General features: G+C 43.5%; 1 protein-coding gene across 6 annotated transcripts in view; it reads left to right on the top strand.

Moving 5' to 3' along the window:
• The first annotated feature begins 1347 nt into the window (after window positions 1-1347).
• The window catches only part of EPHA7 (EPH receptor A7), a 162715-nt gene continuing 150985 nt past the window's right edge, over window positions 1348-13077 (top strand). For all 6 annotated transcript variants that reach the window (XM_032184338.1, XM_032184341.1, XM_032184337.1 and 3 more), the window contains exons 1-3: window positions 1348-1585; window positions 5687-5751; window positions 10012-10681. In XM_032184338.1, coding sequence (XP_032040229.1) covers window positions 1489-1585; window positions 5687-5751; window positions 10012-10681 — 832 coding nt within the window. In that variant the 5' untranslated portion in view covers window positions 1348-1488. The remainder of the gene's footprint in view (window positions 1586-5686; window positions 5752-10011; window positions 10682-13077) is intronic.

Raw genomic sequence — 13077 nt, 5'->3', positions numbered from 1 at the left:
GCTTCGGTATCTTCGCCTGCCTCCAAGACGAGCCCCAGTTCTCGGGTCTACCCAGCATTTCCATCCTCTGAAGGGACACAGCTCTGCGCTTCCAACGGAACCTTGCCGACCCGGTCCCGCGCCGTGCCGTGCCTTACTCCCAGGTAAAGGCGGAGGCCGGGCAGGGCAGGGGGGCAGCAGGAGGGGAGCGGAGGCGCGCGGGGCGCACTTTGGGAAGGCAGCGTTCGGGCCAAGCCCCGCCGAGGGGACGGGGCGGCCGCAGCGCCCCCCGCTCCGCAGCTCGACCGGGGCTGCGGGAAGTTTTCGGGGCGCTTTCTCCGTTCCCTCTCCGAAGGGGCGAGGTTGGGCTGGGGGAAAGGGGAAATCGGTTTGAGGGACGGGGGCGCGGCGGATCCTCGGGTAAAGCAGCTCCGGGCGCATAGGGTGAGCGCTGACAAAAGGCATTTCAAGTTTCTCTCCCCTTCTTTTTTTTTTTTTTTTTTTCCTCCTTCCTCCTATTTAAAGCGTCTCATTGTTAGCGGATTACCCTTGCTTCAGGTTACACCCGACGGGAGGGAAAAAAAAAAAAAAAAAAAAAAAGAAACACCAGCCCCTTCCCCGTCCGCCCCACCTAGCAGTTACGACCGTTCAGCAGCTGTTAATATTTGGGGGAAAACCACGAGGAAAAGAAAGGAAACGACACGGCAGGGCAGGGCGGGGCGGGGCAGGGCAGGGCAGGCAGCCCTCGAGGTGCTGAAGAAATTGACTTCGGGCACAGAAATGTCCTGGTGCCACCGCGCCGCCCCAACCGAGTTTCCTCGGGGCAGCGGCAGCACCCGTGGGCGCGACCGGCTACGGGACGGGACGGGACGGGACCCCATTGCTCCATGCCCCGACGGCTGCGGGGCCGGGACAGGGGGCGAGCACAGGGGGACCCCCGAGCACCTTCACCCAGTCCCGGCCCCGTTGCCCCGCGCTCATCCCTCGGCTCCCCAGCACCAGCAGCAACCCGACCCCGCCGCCCGCTCATTGGTCGACCCCTCCGGCCCCGCCCCTCCGCCCGCAGCCACTCGAGCGCCGGGCTCCGCCCGCCGGGCTCCGAGCCTCGCCGCTGGTTGGACACCGCTGTCTGTCAATCAGGTTGAGGGACGGGCCGCCCCTCCGCCGCGGTCCCGCCCCCTCGCCCTAATTGATATTATCGGAGCGCGGCGCGGGCGGCTCGGCTGCAGTCGGGGCTCGCGGGCGGGCGGCCCGGTGCGGGACTGGGCAGCGCCGCGGAGGAGGAGGCGGGAGCAGCAGCGGCGGCGGCGGCGGCAGCAGCAGCAGAGGCAGAGGCAGGAGGAGGAGGAGGAGGAGGAGAACGAGAAAGGCAGCCGGGAGGGAGGGAGCGCCGAGCAGAAGACGAGCAGAACGAATTCTCCACCGTCCTCTAGTACCCAGCAAGCGGCGGCAGCGGCAGCGGCTAGCAATAGATAGGTAGAAATATCAAAGCCGCCCCGCTCCTGCACCATGGTTCTGCGAAGTAGGCTCCCTTCTTGGATTATTTTGTGCTCCGTCTGGCTGTTCCGCTTTGCACACACGGGGGAGGCACAGGCTGCGAAAGAAGGTAAGGTGATGCGGGAAACAAAAAGTTTGGGCTTATTTATTGCTTTTCGCACGCCAAGTCTGTGCGGTGGCTTAGCGGAGGACCTGCCTGCCGCCGCGAGCTGCTTGTCACCCCCCCCCCGTTAATTTCTTTTTATTTTAATTGCTGCTGGGTGGGGGTGGGGGTGGGGGTGGGGGGGAAGGAAAGAGCAAGACGTTTACTATGTATATGTACATGTGAGAGAGAACAGGACAACTGCTTTTGCCCTGGGGATTGAGGTTTGGGAGGTATCTGCACGTGATAGAAAAGCGTGGGGCTGGGGAGACAGCCTCCGGGCTCGGGGATCCGCGCAGGGCAGCCCCGCTCCACTCCGGCAGCCTTAATCCTCCGGGCGAGGTGCGGGGGGAGCGGCTCACCCCGCTGGTTCCCGGGCAGGGGCTGGGGGCTTCAGGGCTCGGGACGATCCGGGAGAGGCTGCGGGACAGCCCCGTGCCGCTGCCCGCCGGGGGCCTTCAGTCCTCCGCCCCCCCGGGGCCGCGCACGGAGCGTGGGAAGGGAGCATCGGGGTGCAAAATTGGGGTCTGCATCTCTGGGGCACCCCAGCTGGGCATGCATTTGGAGGGTACAGCCCGGTGTCGTGTGCCCGCAACGCGTGTGTTGTTCCCCGGCATCGCTGGAGAGAGGAAGAGGTTTCGGGATGGATGTTTTACACCATCTGCATATCACTACGGGGCTTCCTAATTTCCATTAAACCAACGCTGGGATTTGTAAGGCGAGCGCTGGACATTTGTCTCCCTTCTGCTCCCCCCCTTTCCTTCCCTCTCCCCCCCCCCGCACACAGACAAAACAGGCAGTTTTCTATCGGAGACTGATGGAGGTGTATAAAATCCAAGTCCATTCGGGGATCTCTTTTCTCACACTAGGAAAATCCGAGATTATTTAAAAGGCGCCCTGGTCACGTTTGACAGCCGAAGGCGAAGGTCCGTCTCCATCTTCGGAGGGGAGAGGGGGGAATTGGGAGAGGTGAGGCAGGGACTTTGTCGGTGTCTGTGCGTATGAAGGCATTTGGAGTCCTACCCCTCCCACCCCAGTCGGATACGTCAGTATTTTCACCAAACAGTTGGCATGCAGTAAAATACCACTTCAAGCCTAAAAAGAACAACAACAACAAAAAAATCCTTCAATTAAAATGTCCTCTGCCCTCAACAGAAGAAGGAGATGGCGAAGCTAGAGAGGGAAAGATGAGAGAGCTTTCCCTTGGCTGTGTCTCGAAAGTTTATTTGGAGGGGCTGGGATGCACAGAGTCCCCCACTCGGGGAGCAGTCACGCGTGGCCGAGTGGCGAGAGGAGGGATGCAGGCAGCCTGCCCCGCTCTGCCCCGGAGGCTGTGCCTCCGGGCGGCAGCCTGCCTCGTGGCTGCGTGTGCCGAGGCGTTTATGTATACATTTGTACACGGTGTGTGTGTGTGCAACGTGCGGGCGTTTGGGGAAAATCAGCCTAGCCACAGGAGGGTCAGGAGGGGGCGAGCGGCAGACAGGGATTGATAGCGGCTGTACCTGCCGCAAGCTCCGAAAACTCCCTCGGCAGAAAGAGACGGGATGGGGGTAGGGGGGAAATAACTTTGCGGCTTCACCCCGGCCTCCATTAAGCGCTGGTCGCGGCTGCAGCCCCGCGTGGTTCCCTTTGCTTCCCTCTGGGGACGACAGGGGATGCGGGGGGCGAGGCTGGAAAGTTTTTCCGACTCTCCTTGCTGCAGCTCGATAAAAGATAAAAGGAGCGGGGCTCTCCGACACTGAGGGTGTCGGTGTTACCTGCCCACGGCTGGTCCCGGGGCTGCCCCTGCGGACGCCCCCTCCCCAAACCGGCTGCTGGGAGGGGACCACGTTAGCTGCTGCCCGGAGCGGGTACGCGGCCGCGGTTCCATGCGGAGACGAGAGGCCGCCGCTTCCCGAGTGCGCGGTATCCCGCGGAGCCCCTTCCTCGAAGCCGCGGGATTTACGACTCTTGCCGCTTTTTGTCCTGCAGAAGCGGAGAGAGGGAGTGAGGGGGGATGGCTGAGAGCTGCGCCTCCGCGGAGGGCTGGTCCACGGGGAGCTGCGCGATCCTGGGCAGAGGGTGCCCGATGAGCATCTCCCGCGGCTGCCGGGGGTGCACGGGGCGCGGCGCCGCCCCCTCCCCGCCGCCGCTTCGCACACGGAGCCCCCGGCGGCGCCGCTCCTCCCGGGCTAGGAGTCGTGCACCAGCCGCCCGCCAGGGATGGTTGTTCCCAGTAACTTTCGGGGCGACGAGAAAGGCAGCGTCTTTCAGGGTATTTGCAGAGCAAGCTGCTTTTTTTTGTTTGTTTGTTTGCTTTTTTTTTGTTTGTTTGTTTGTTTTATGTCGCCTTTCTGGGATGTGCCTGCCCATTGCTAAGTGCTGGAGAACTGCTGCCAAATAAAGTGTAATGAATTGCAGCCGTGGGATTTTGTGCTGGTGCTGAAAAGGTTAAATTTTTCACGGTACCTTTTCTTCCAGGATCGTTAGAAATGTTCTTGTTTAACAAACCACCACATACACCACCTGCTTTTCTATAGAAATTGTTACAAAGTAAAGCCCCTTGGATCCAAGCTTAATGAAATAAGCAGATAATCTTTCTAGAAAGAGACTATCAAACTTCTTTAATGAGTAGTTCGACTTTATTACTGAAATACAGGCCTGGATGCTACCATTTGGAGTTCAACTAATATTTCGGATATTACTGGATGAACCTTTAAATACTTTTCTTTTTTTAAAAAAAAAAGTCGTGCCATCTTTCTAGTAATCCATTGAAGTTTTGTATTAAATTCTACCTGGATAAAGGGCTGAAAGCAGACTTGAAACCAATTCAAAAGACCTGATAAAAGTTGCTTCAAGTTATGTATTGAATTTAATACAAATTATGTATTGAATTTAACTATTTAAATGTTGTGCATAAAGTTGTAAATAGCTTCAAAGCTATAACCATATTAAATATATTTAAATTAGAGATGTGACATTTTATTTACCAAATAAAAGTATGAAGTTAAGTATGCAGTTTTGAAGAAGGAATCTTCAAAGTGCTAAGCCCAGATACATGGCTGATCACAGTATAGCTTTGACTGTTTCAAAAGAAGTATTACAACAAATGATTTCATGTATTTTTTTTGGACATCACAGATTAATATATGTGTCACTTCAAAGTCTTTCAGAAAGTTATAATGATATGTTTAGAAAGAGGCATATAACTATGATTGAAATATAAAGCTCGCATATAAATGTATATTTGGAGGTAATAGAACATCAGTAATATCCTCCAATATGTCCTGTAAAATAGTTAAGAGCTGGTTTATTAGGCTGTGATTAACCACTTTCTGAAGCAGGGTCACATTTAGCTGCAAATAATTGCACTGCTACTAAAATTGATGTCTTTTTGCAGAAGTGTCACTGGGGTATAATGACATGAAGATTTTAGTAAGCCATTGCTATAAAATGAGTTAGTCTGACTTTGTGTAAGTAGTATTTTGTATATGCAGTGTATGAGGTAATTGCAGAGTCTCTTATTTTCTGTATTCCTGTTTGTCATTTATTTATGGAATTACTACTTAAAGGGCATGATTTTTTCTTTCTTACTCAAAAAGACCATTGCTTCTACAGTGAAACTCATGGTAAGATATAGACTAGACCTGTCTAAATCAGTTTGGATAAGTATTGAAATGCTGTTGTTTGTTTGTTTGTTTTTAAGCTCATTGTAAATTTCCCAGCATATGAGAAGTGTCCTCCTTATGACAAAGGAGATGGCAAAGGGAACATGTGTCTTAATGACTGATTATTAATAATTTTAGGGCACTAGGAAATGCATTCTGCTTAGACTTAAGCAATGAAATTGTTAAGATTAGTATATATCTGTTTATATATGGATGGCATTTAATCATCTATGTACAAGTTGTACATAGTTGTACTTGCATTTTTTTCAATAATATGAACAAAAATTAATTTGTACAAAAATATGTTTATTATTTTTAAAATTTAGACTTTGTTCTTTGATTTTATATTGCTGCATATTATATTTAACAAATGGTGGAAATTCTTTTTTTTTTTTTTTTCTTCGTCTTCTTTCTTTTTTAGTAATATTGCTGGACTCTAAAGCACAACAGACAGAGTTGGAATGGATTTCCTCTCCTCCCAACGGGGTAAGTACTCCATGCAAAAATTAACTTCATGAAGATGAGTAGTTATTTTAGCAAAGCATTTGCAACACTTGCTTTAAACTAGCTCTCTCTCATATTTCTCTCATTAATTGTACCAAGTGTTTATGGCTCTTTCATTTTTAGAATGGAAAGAAGTGTACCTTGGGTTATAGTGTACAAACATAAGCTAATTAAAAGGAGTCTCCTCTGTGGAAGCTCACTTAAACATCCTCAGTAGCTTTTCCTTTTTACTGTAATCCTTTGTGGTGTACTAGAAAACTCTCTATATTTACAACAGAGTATTTTAAATCACTTTTTTATTTATCCTTTAGGAACAGCAGATATACTTCTGTGTGGAAACTTTCTAAAAATATGTTTTTCATTTTCTGTATAATGGGCAATCATAAATTTGTTTATGATGTTTTCTTTGTAATTGAATAGCACAGATTGAAGTGCTCTAAAATAAAAACATTTATACTGCAGATGTGTTTGAAATGACGTTCCAAACTTGAAACATCCCCAAGTCTTGAGGATCTTGATATCTGGAACCAGGAACCAATTATGTGGTTAAGGCCACCTCCAGCTTGCTTACAGATTAATCTCATGGTATTCCGTTAAATGTACCATTGTATGGTAGTACATCATTATAAAAAAATGAGAGATTTAGAAACATCTGTACTATTGTCTTATGTATTATATACATGAAGTTGAGAAATGCTGCTTTTATCCTGAATTAAAAGTGGTATAAAACCTCTTCTTCCTCAAGTCTTAAGGAAGAAAGAATATTTTCAGAATGATACAGTGGGTATAATGTCCAACGTTAGCTCAGTCTGAGAAATAATAAATTATATGTCTCGTTCTTACTCATGGAAGCAGTCTTGCAGCATCCACTGTGACTCCTTGCATGAACAAGGACGTGGGGGATCAGGCCCTTAATCTTCAGCGCATTGAGAAATCTGGAGCCAGAAGAGCGTGAAGTGTGAGTGGGGATATAAAAGTGTGACAAATCCTTTAAATAAGAAGAATGAAAATCTGAAAGTGTCTTTCTTTAAAAGCAAGATTGTAAAATCAATACAAGCATAAACTGGAAACAAATGTAACAACTTCAGAAAGAATGTAATGTGAGCTCAACACTTATGGTGTCTAATAATGTCGGCATTAGTGTTTTACATTGATTGAAGCCTTTACCAGAGGTGTTTGAAAGATTAGGTTGGTGGCAATTACATTATGTTAACCTGTAGATAATGAAAGACATGTCAACACATTACACATGTCAGCATACTTAAAGATGAAAGTAGAGTCAAATTCAATAAATGGTAAAAGGGAACTTTAAGAGGTAGAAGGCAATTTCAATGAAACTAAAAATGAATGAAAACTAGTGACTGGATGTTTGTGTGAAAATGATCAGAAGTATCTGATCAGTCTGTGTATCAACATAGAAATACCATTTTAATAGTGTAATTTTGGAAAAAAAAAAAAAAAAAGTACTTTCACTTATTGTCTACTACACAATAAAGATTTCATGAGAATAAACACAGAAAACGTATCTCTTGAGTGAAACTACCACTTCACCGTAGTATGGATTATATCACCCAGGCACTTGTTAAATACCTTATTCAACTGCAGATGTTACATCTAATACTGATCTCCAATATTGTTGAAAAAAACTAACAAGTTTAAATACTATATATTGGAATCAATAGAAAGGATACATTCAAATAGGATGGCACGAATATCACCATATGTAGCAGCAAGTTAAAGAAAAAATGAATTTCCTTCCTATAAAAGCCAACATGGAATTTATCACTTTAAAAATACTAATGAGGTATGATCTCAGGTGGTATACGTGAAGACCTATCCTGAAGTACTGATGTTGTTTTTTTTTTTTAGTTCCACAGAGAAGCAGGTATGCAATGGACTATTAGAAGTAATAAAGACATGCATATTCCATGGATTCAGGAAAATGTGGAAAGCTAGATTTAAGCCCTCAGCTGAAGATAACATAAAATAAGGCTTCTTATCTGAATTTATTGTTTTGTAGCCCCATACAGTGAGCTCTTGCCTGCATGACGGCTCTTTTATGTCAAAGGAAAACAGTTTGATTTTTGTTAAATATATTTTGCTTTTTTTTTTTTTTTTTTTTTTTTTTTTTTTTTTTTTTGACCCGGATGAGGACATGAATCTATTTTGATGTGACAGAATCCCATCGATGCCCAGACTCTGATGAGTCAAATTCTGTTCTATGTTGCACTAAAGCTGCTCGTGCTTCATGGATATGATACTTTCCTTAACTGGACTGTCTTATTCCAGAATCTGTCTTGGTGTGTTCAGGGAGAAGTGCTTACACAAGATGAAAATGTTCCACATGATGTGAAACTGAAATTATAAAAATCAGTAAAATTTTAGGCTTCATGCCTTTTTTGTCACATTTGGATTGGTGCTTTATTTATTTATTTATTCATTCATTCGTCAGTGTGACGGTGCCAGAAACCCTGGTCCCTTTTTTATTTTTCCCTGTTCTTGTTAGTAGTGCTAGTTCTCAAGGGGAGCTGGGGAGAATCTTACTCATTCAGATCTAATAAATTTATTATCAAAATAGTCTGACATGAATACAGGTCCATATGCATTCAGTTCAGTTGACTCCATATGCATTCAGTTGATTCCATGAGCATTTAATATTTCAATAATTTAATCCCATGTACATATATGTATAATACCATAGATGCCACATCTATATTAACTGTAGGTCTTTGAAATATACTTTGATATTTACAACTTCTGTGCATTTCAGCATCTGCAGTCATGATATATTTTGTGGTGATAACTTCCAGCATCAATCCAGCTACATCTGCTTTTTCTTGGAGCAGTAGGCCAATATTAAAATGATCTCATCTGCTGTCAAATAGGTTTGCAAAGTATTGTATACTGCATGGTCCCTAGTCTGGAAAACCAATGCCTTCCATGCTTGGTTACCAGTATGAGGAATGTCAGTGAGTGCTCTGTCCTGCAGAGGTGCTGAATATCCTACTTCCGCAAAGCACTTAAGCACATGCTTACCATTAAGCTCCTAAGTACTGTCATTGATCTTAAGCGTGAGCTTAAGTGCATTATTGACACACGGCCAGAGGGCTAAGTGCCATAAGAAGTCACGGTTGCCTATATCATCGGGTGAGGATAGCTCAAAAAAAACAAACCCTTAATTTATGACAGCTGCAGTTTCTGCAGTATGTTTAATGTTATAAGAAATACGAAAAGAAGTGTGAGATGTACACTGTTTTGAATGTACCTGCACAGATTTGCCTGGCTGATTTCAGGTTTGCCGTTGCCGGAGGTGCACTTTTCAAAGACACCAAACTCTGTGAAAGACTGCAGGTCTGTTATACACTTCTGGGTTTGTTACACAGTTGTTATCCTAAGGAGGGAATAACAACAAAACCCAGGCTTTGAACCAGAGAACTTTCAATCATGTGGGTTGTTCTTAACTGAATATTTAATCTAATATTTGAACTCCCAGCCAACTGAAATTAGTTTCTTTTAACATGGGTGCAGCCACTGAACAAAAGGTGAGTTGAAAAGCATCCGCTTATATGTGTTGGTTTGTGAGTAGAACGGAACATGGAGTGAACAAAAAGAAAACTACCAAACTGTTTTCTCACTTTCAGACTTTTAATTGTCCTTTGTTTCTCATTGTCTCTCCATGCCACTTTCATCACACAGAAGTGAAAATCGTACACCTCATAAGTTTCAGGAGCCTTCTGCTTTCCATGCAACTGAAAGCTCCACCCAACGTTTTATGCACAAAGGCTGAAATTGCACACTAGGCAATTTCAGTTTCTAAGACTTCACTGATTTTAGGTTTCTTCTGGAAATGAAGCTGCCTTTTGGTCTTTGCTTACCCAAAGCTATTATGACCTTAATGAAATGTGGGAGAACCCAGTGTGGAATTAGAGCTTGGTATGTTGAACAGCCTTTTCTGAAGTTTCCCCTTTAGAATTGTATCCATGATGTGAAAATGATTTTTAAAGTTTATTTATTTATTTTTTTTTATATATGGGAGAGATATAGATGGGGGCAGATCTTCCAGTTGGGTTAATATCTATTTTCTTTATTTGGATGTTTAAGAATATTTTAATAACATACTTTTTATGAAGCCTAACTGTTAAAAAGGAGTGAGACTTAAGTTGTGTGAAGCTTTTTTTCAAATACACAATAGTTACAATGTCATATTTGTTTTATATTACTAACTGCTTGTTATTATTTTAGTGGGAAGAAATTAGTGGACTGGATGAAAACTACACTCCTATACGAACATACCAGGTATGCCAGGTCATGGAATCAAACCAAAACAACTGGCTTCGGACTAACTGGATTGCAAAAAGCAATGCACAAAGGATTTTTGTAGAACTGAAATTCACTCTGAGGGATTGTAACAGTCTTCCTGGAGTTCTGGGAACTTGTAAAGAAACTTTTAACTTGTATTATTATGAAACAGACTACGACACTGGCAGGAATATCCGAGAAAACCAATATGTAAAAATAGACACTATTGCAGCAGATGAAAGTTTTACCCAGGGTGATCTGGGGGAAAGGAAAATGAAACTTAACACAGAGGTGAGAGAAATTGGACCTTTGTCCAAAAAAGGATTCTATCTTGCATTTCAGGATGTAGGGGCCTGCATTGCTTTGGTCTCTGTCAAAGTCTACTACAAGAAGTGCTGGTCCATCATTGAGAACTTAGCTATTTTTCCTGACACAGTGACTGGCTCAGAGTTTTCCTCTTTAGTTGAAGTACGAGGAACTTGCGTCAGCAGTGCAGAGGAGGAGGCTGAGAACTCTCCGAAGATGCACTGTAGTGCAGAGGGAGAATGGTTAGTGCCTATTGGAAAGTGTATCTGCAAAGCAGGATACCAGCAGAAAGGAGACACGTGTGAACGTAAGTAAACATACAGCTTGTTGTAATATGTGCAAATATGGGTTTATATTATACCATCTTATTATTTCTCTGCAACAGAAATGCATGATCAGTCTGCATCTAAAGTTTTCACGTCCTCAGTCTGTAAACTTTACACTGGCCAGTCTAAAGCAGTCAATTTTTCTAGGCATGGACATTGGCAGTTGTGTACTGCATTTAATTCTATTCTTGTTTACATTTAAAAACTTGTGCGAAGTATAAATACTGATTCAGGGCTAAAACTCTGAGCAATTTAAGGTGACAGTCCTTATACTTCTTAGTACAGAACATTGTATTAATACCCCTGAGTGGTTAAAGAACTTGTTCTTTTATATGGTCTGTGACGATTACAAGGAAACTAAAACTGAGGAAATAAACTTAGAATGACATGTGGTTAGTAATAGAAATAATGCACACACAAAAACTGCATTACAGATTTGTGTCATGAGTGCATAAAAATTGAGAATACTGTTTTAGGTCTTTCAAACAGAATATCAAGTTCCCAGGGTGAAGTATGTTTTCTTTTCTACAATATCTTATGCATAAAACTAACTTTAAATTTTGGTTTGCCGGGGGATCATGGTGATTAGTTTATAATACTAGCAAGTCAGAGACTATTGCATTGTACTTTCTAATTTGGGCTGATTCAGTTACACATTTTTAGAAAAATACTTACACTTAGCATTGCTGGGCTATATGCGTAAGAAGTTTCTGCTTTGTGTAAAAAAAAGATATATTACTGTCTCTGCTTACAGTAAAATCAAGACATATTTTCATATACATTTAAAACAAGTTATATATCATTCTTATCATAAGATAACACAACTAATTATTTATGGTCACATCTTTATCACATGATAGACATATGTTAGTGAGAAATGTTGCATGTAAGTTGCACGGGTGTTGCATGTAACACCTCTAGCCCCCACTGCCCACAAATCTGTGAAGAGGAATAACCTACAGAATCTCAAAACCAAAGATGGCTGTGGTCAGTGAGTCTGAGATGTTTATGTAAGGATTTCAAAATCTACAGAGGATTAGGGTCACCCTAAAGGAAAGAAAGTAAATGTGCTCATTATTAATAAGTTGTCCTCAGGGAAAAACATGATTGTGTTCCTGATGATTTTTTTTTTTTACTAGTAAATTCTATATAAGGTGAAGTGAGTAGAATTGATCTGAGGCCTTTGTAGCCTCGCACAAATCTTTCATTGTTTTGTTGGGAAGGGATGAAGGCTTATACAGTACAGAGGGTGATCTCATTAGGAATAATCATGATGTGAAAAACTGCCCACATGAAACTGCTCAGCAGACTGTATTAAGGCTCTGTTAAAAATATTAAGCAGTATGTCCTATTCTGAAACCTGTTTTGATGTTTTCAAATGTTTCTTTGGAGTGACTGTCTTTTTTCTTTTTTCCTTGATTAGGGACCTAGTCATGGCTGATACAATGAGTATACTAATTTTATTTGTCTTTCAATTGAGAAGAGAAAGTATCCAAAAAAGACAACAGTACATGTTGGGAAGTGAGTCGGGGAGAGGGGCCTTGGGGGTGTGGATAGATAGAGGAGAAATCCGTTTTTGGTAACTGGAAGTCAGGCTTCTTAATTTCTAACCACACTGATGTTGACAAAAGAATTAAATGATAACTTGTACTTGAGTATAACAGTATGCTCATTTGCAAGAACACTTCTCACTTTTGGCTTGCTTCCAAAGCAATTGCTAAGAGAATACACTACTCTGGAAACAGTCCAGAGGATCATTTATGGTATCTTTTTTTTTTTTTTTTTTTTTTTTTTTTTTTCTTTCAGTGATCCTGTTAAGAGTTTGAAAACAAACTCTGGCTCCATATTGAGGCACATTAATGTATTTGAGAGAGGAAAGGTGGGAGGCAGCTGCTTGCTGAATGTGCGCTGCTGGCAGCACAAAGTCAGGGTGATCTGAGTGACTGTGGCTCACAATAGTAATTGCAGCCTGTGACGCTTGTTAGCCATATCTGTGCTTGAGGATGTTATTAAGTATGATCAACTATGTAGTGACCGATAATACAGCTGGCACACTGATACAGCATCTGTTTTTTTGTGACAGATATTGAGAGAAACTTATCTGAGCATTGACACTAATGCAACTGGCTATCTGTTACTGTCAAGCTGTGTAACAGATCAAGCAGAAGCAAGTCGATATGTGCTTCCTTAACCCAGAGCTTTTATAGCCCTGTCTGAGGGCTCACTTCTGCAAGTACTTTGTACCTGGCATGCTGTGTGACTTCTTTGGGACTACTCGTGGTAGAAAGCATTGTGCTCTGTCAGGATGGGCAAAAGTCTGATTCCTGTCTCACACATACTATAGCTCAGCTGAATTAATTTAACACAATAGGAAGGC

Source organism: Aythya fuligula, chromosome 3 (assembly GCF_009819795.1).
Source record: "Aythya fuligula isolate bAytFul2 chromosome 3, bAytFul2.pri, whole genome shotgun sequence".
Lineage (NCBI taxonomy): Eukaryota > Metazoa > Chordata > Aves > Anseriformes > Anatidae > Aythya > Aythya fuligula.
Note: the sequence above shows the minus strand (reverse complement) of the source record. Positions and strands in the feature narration are given on the sequence as shown.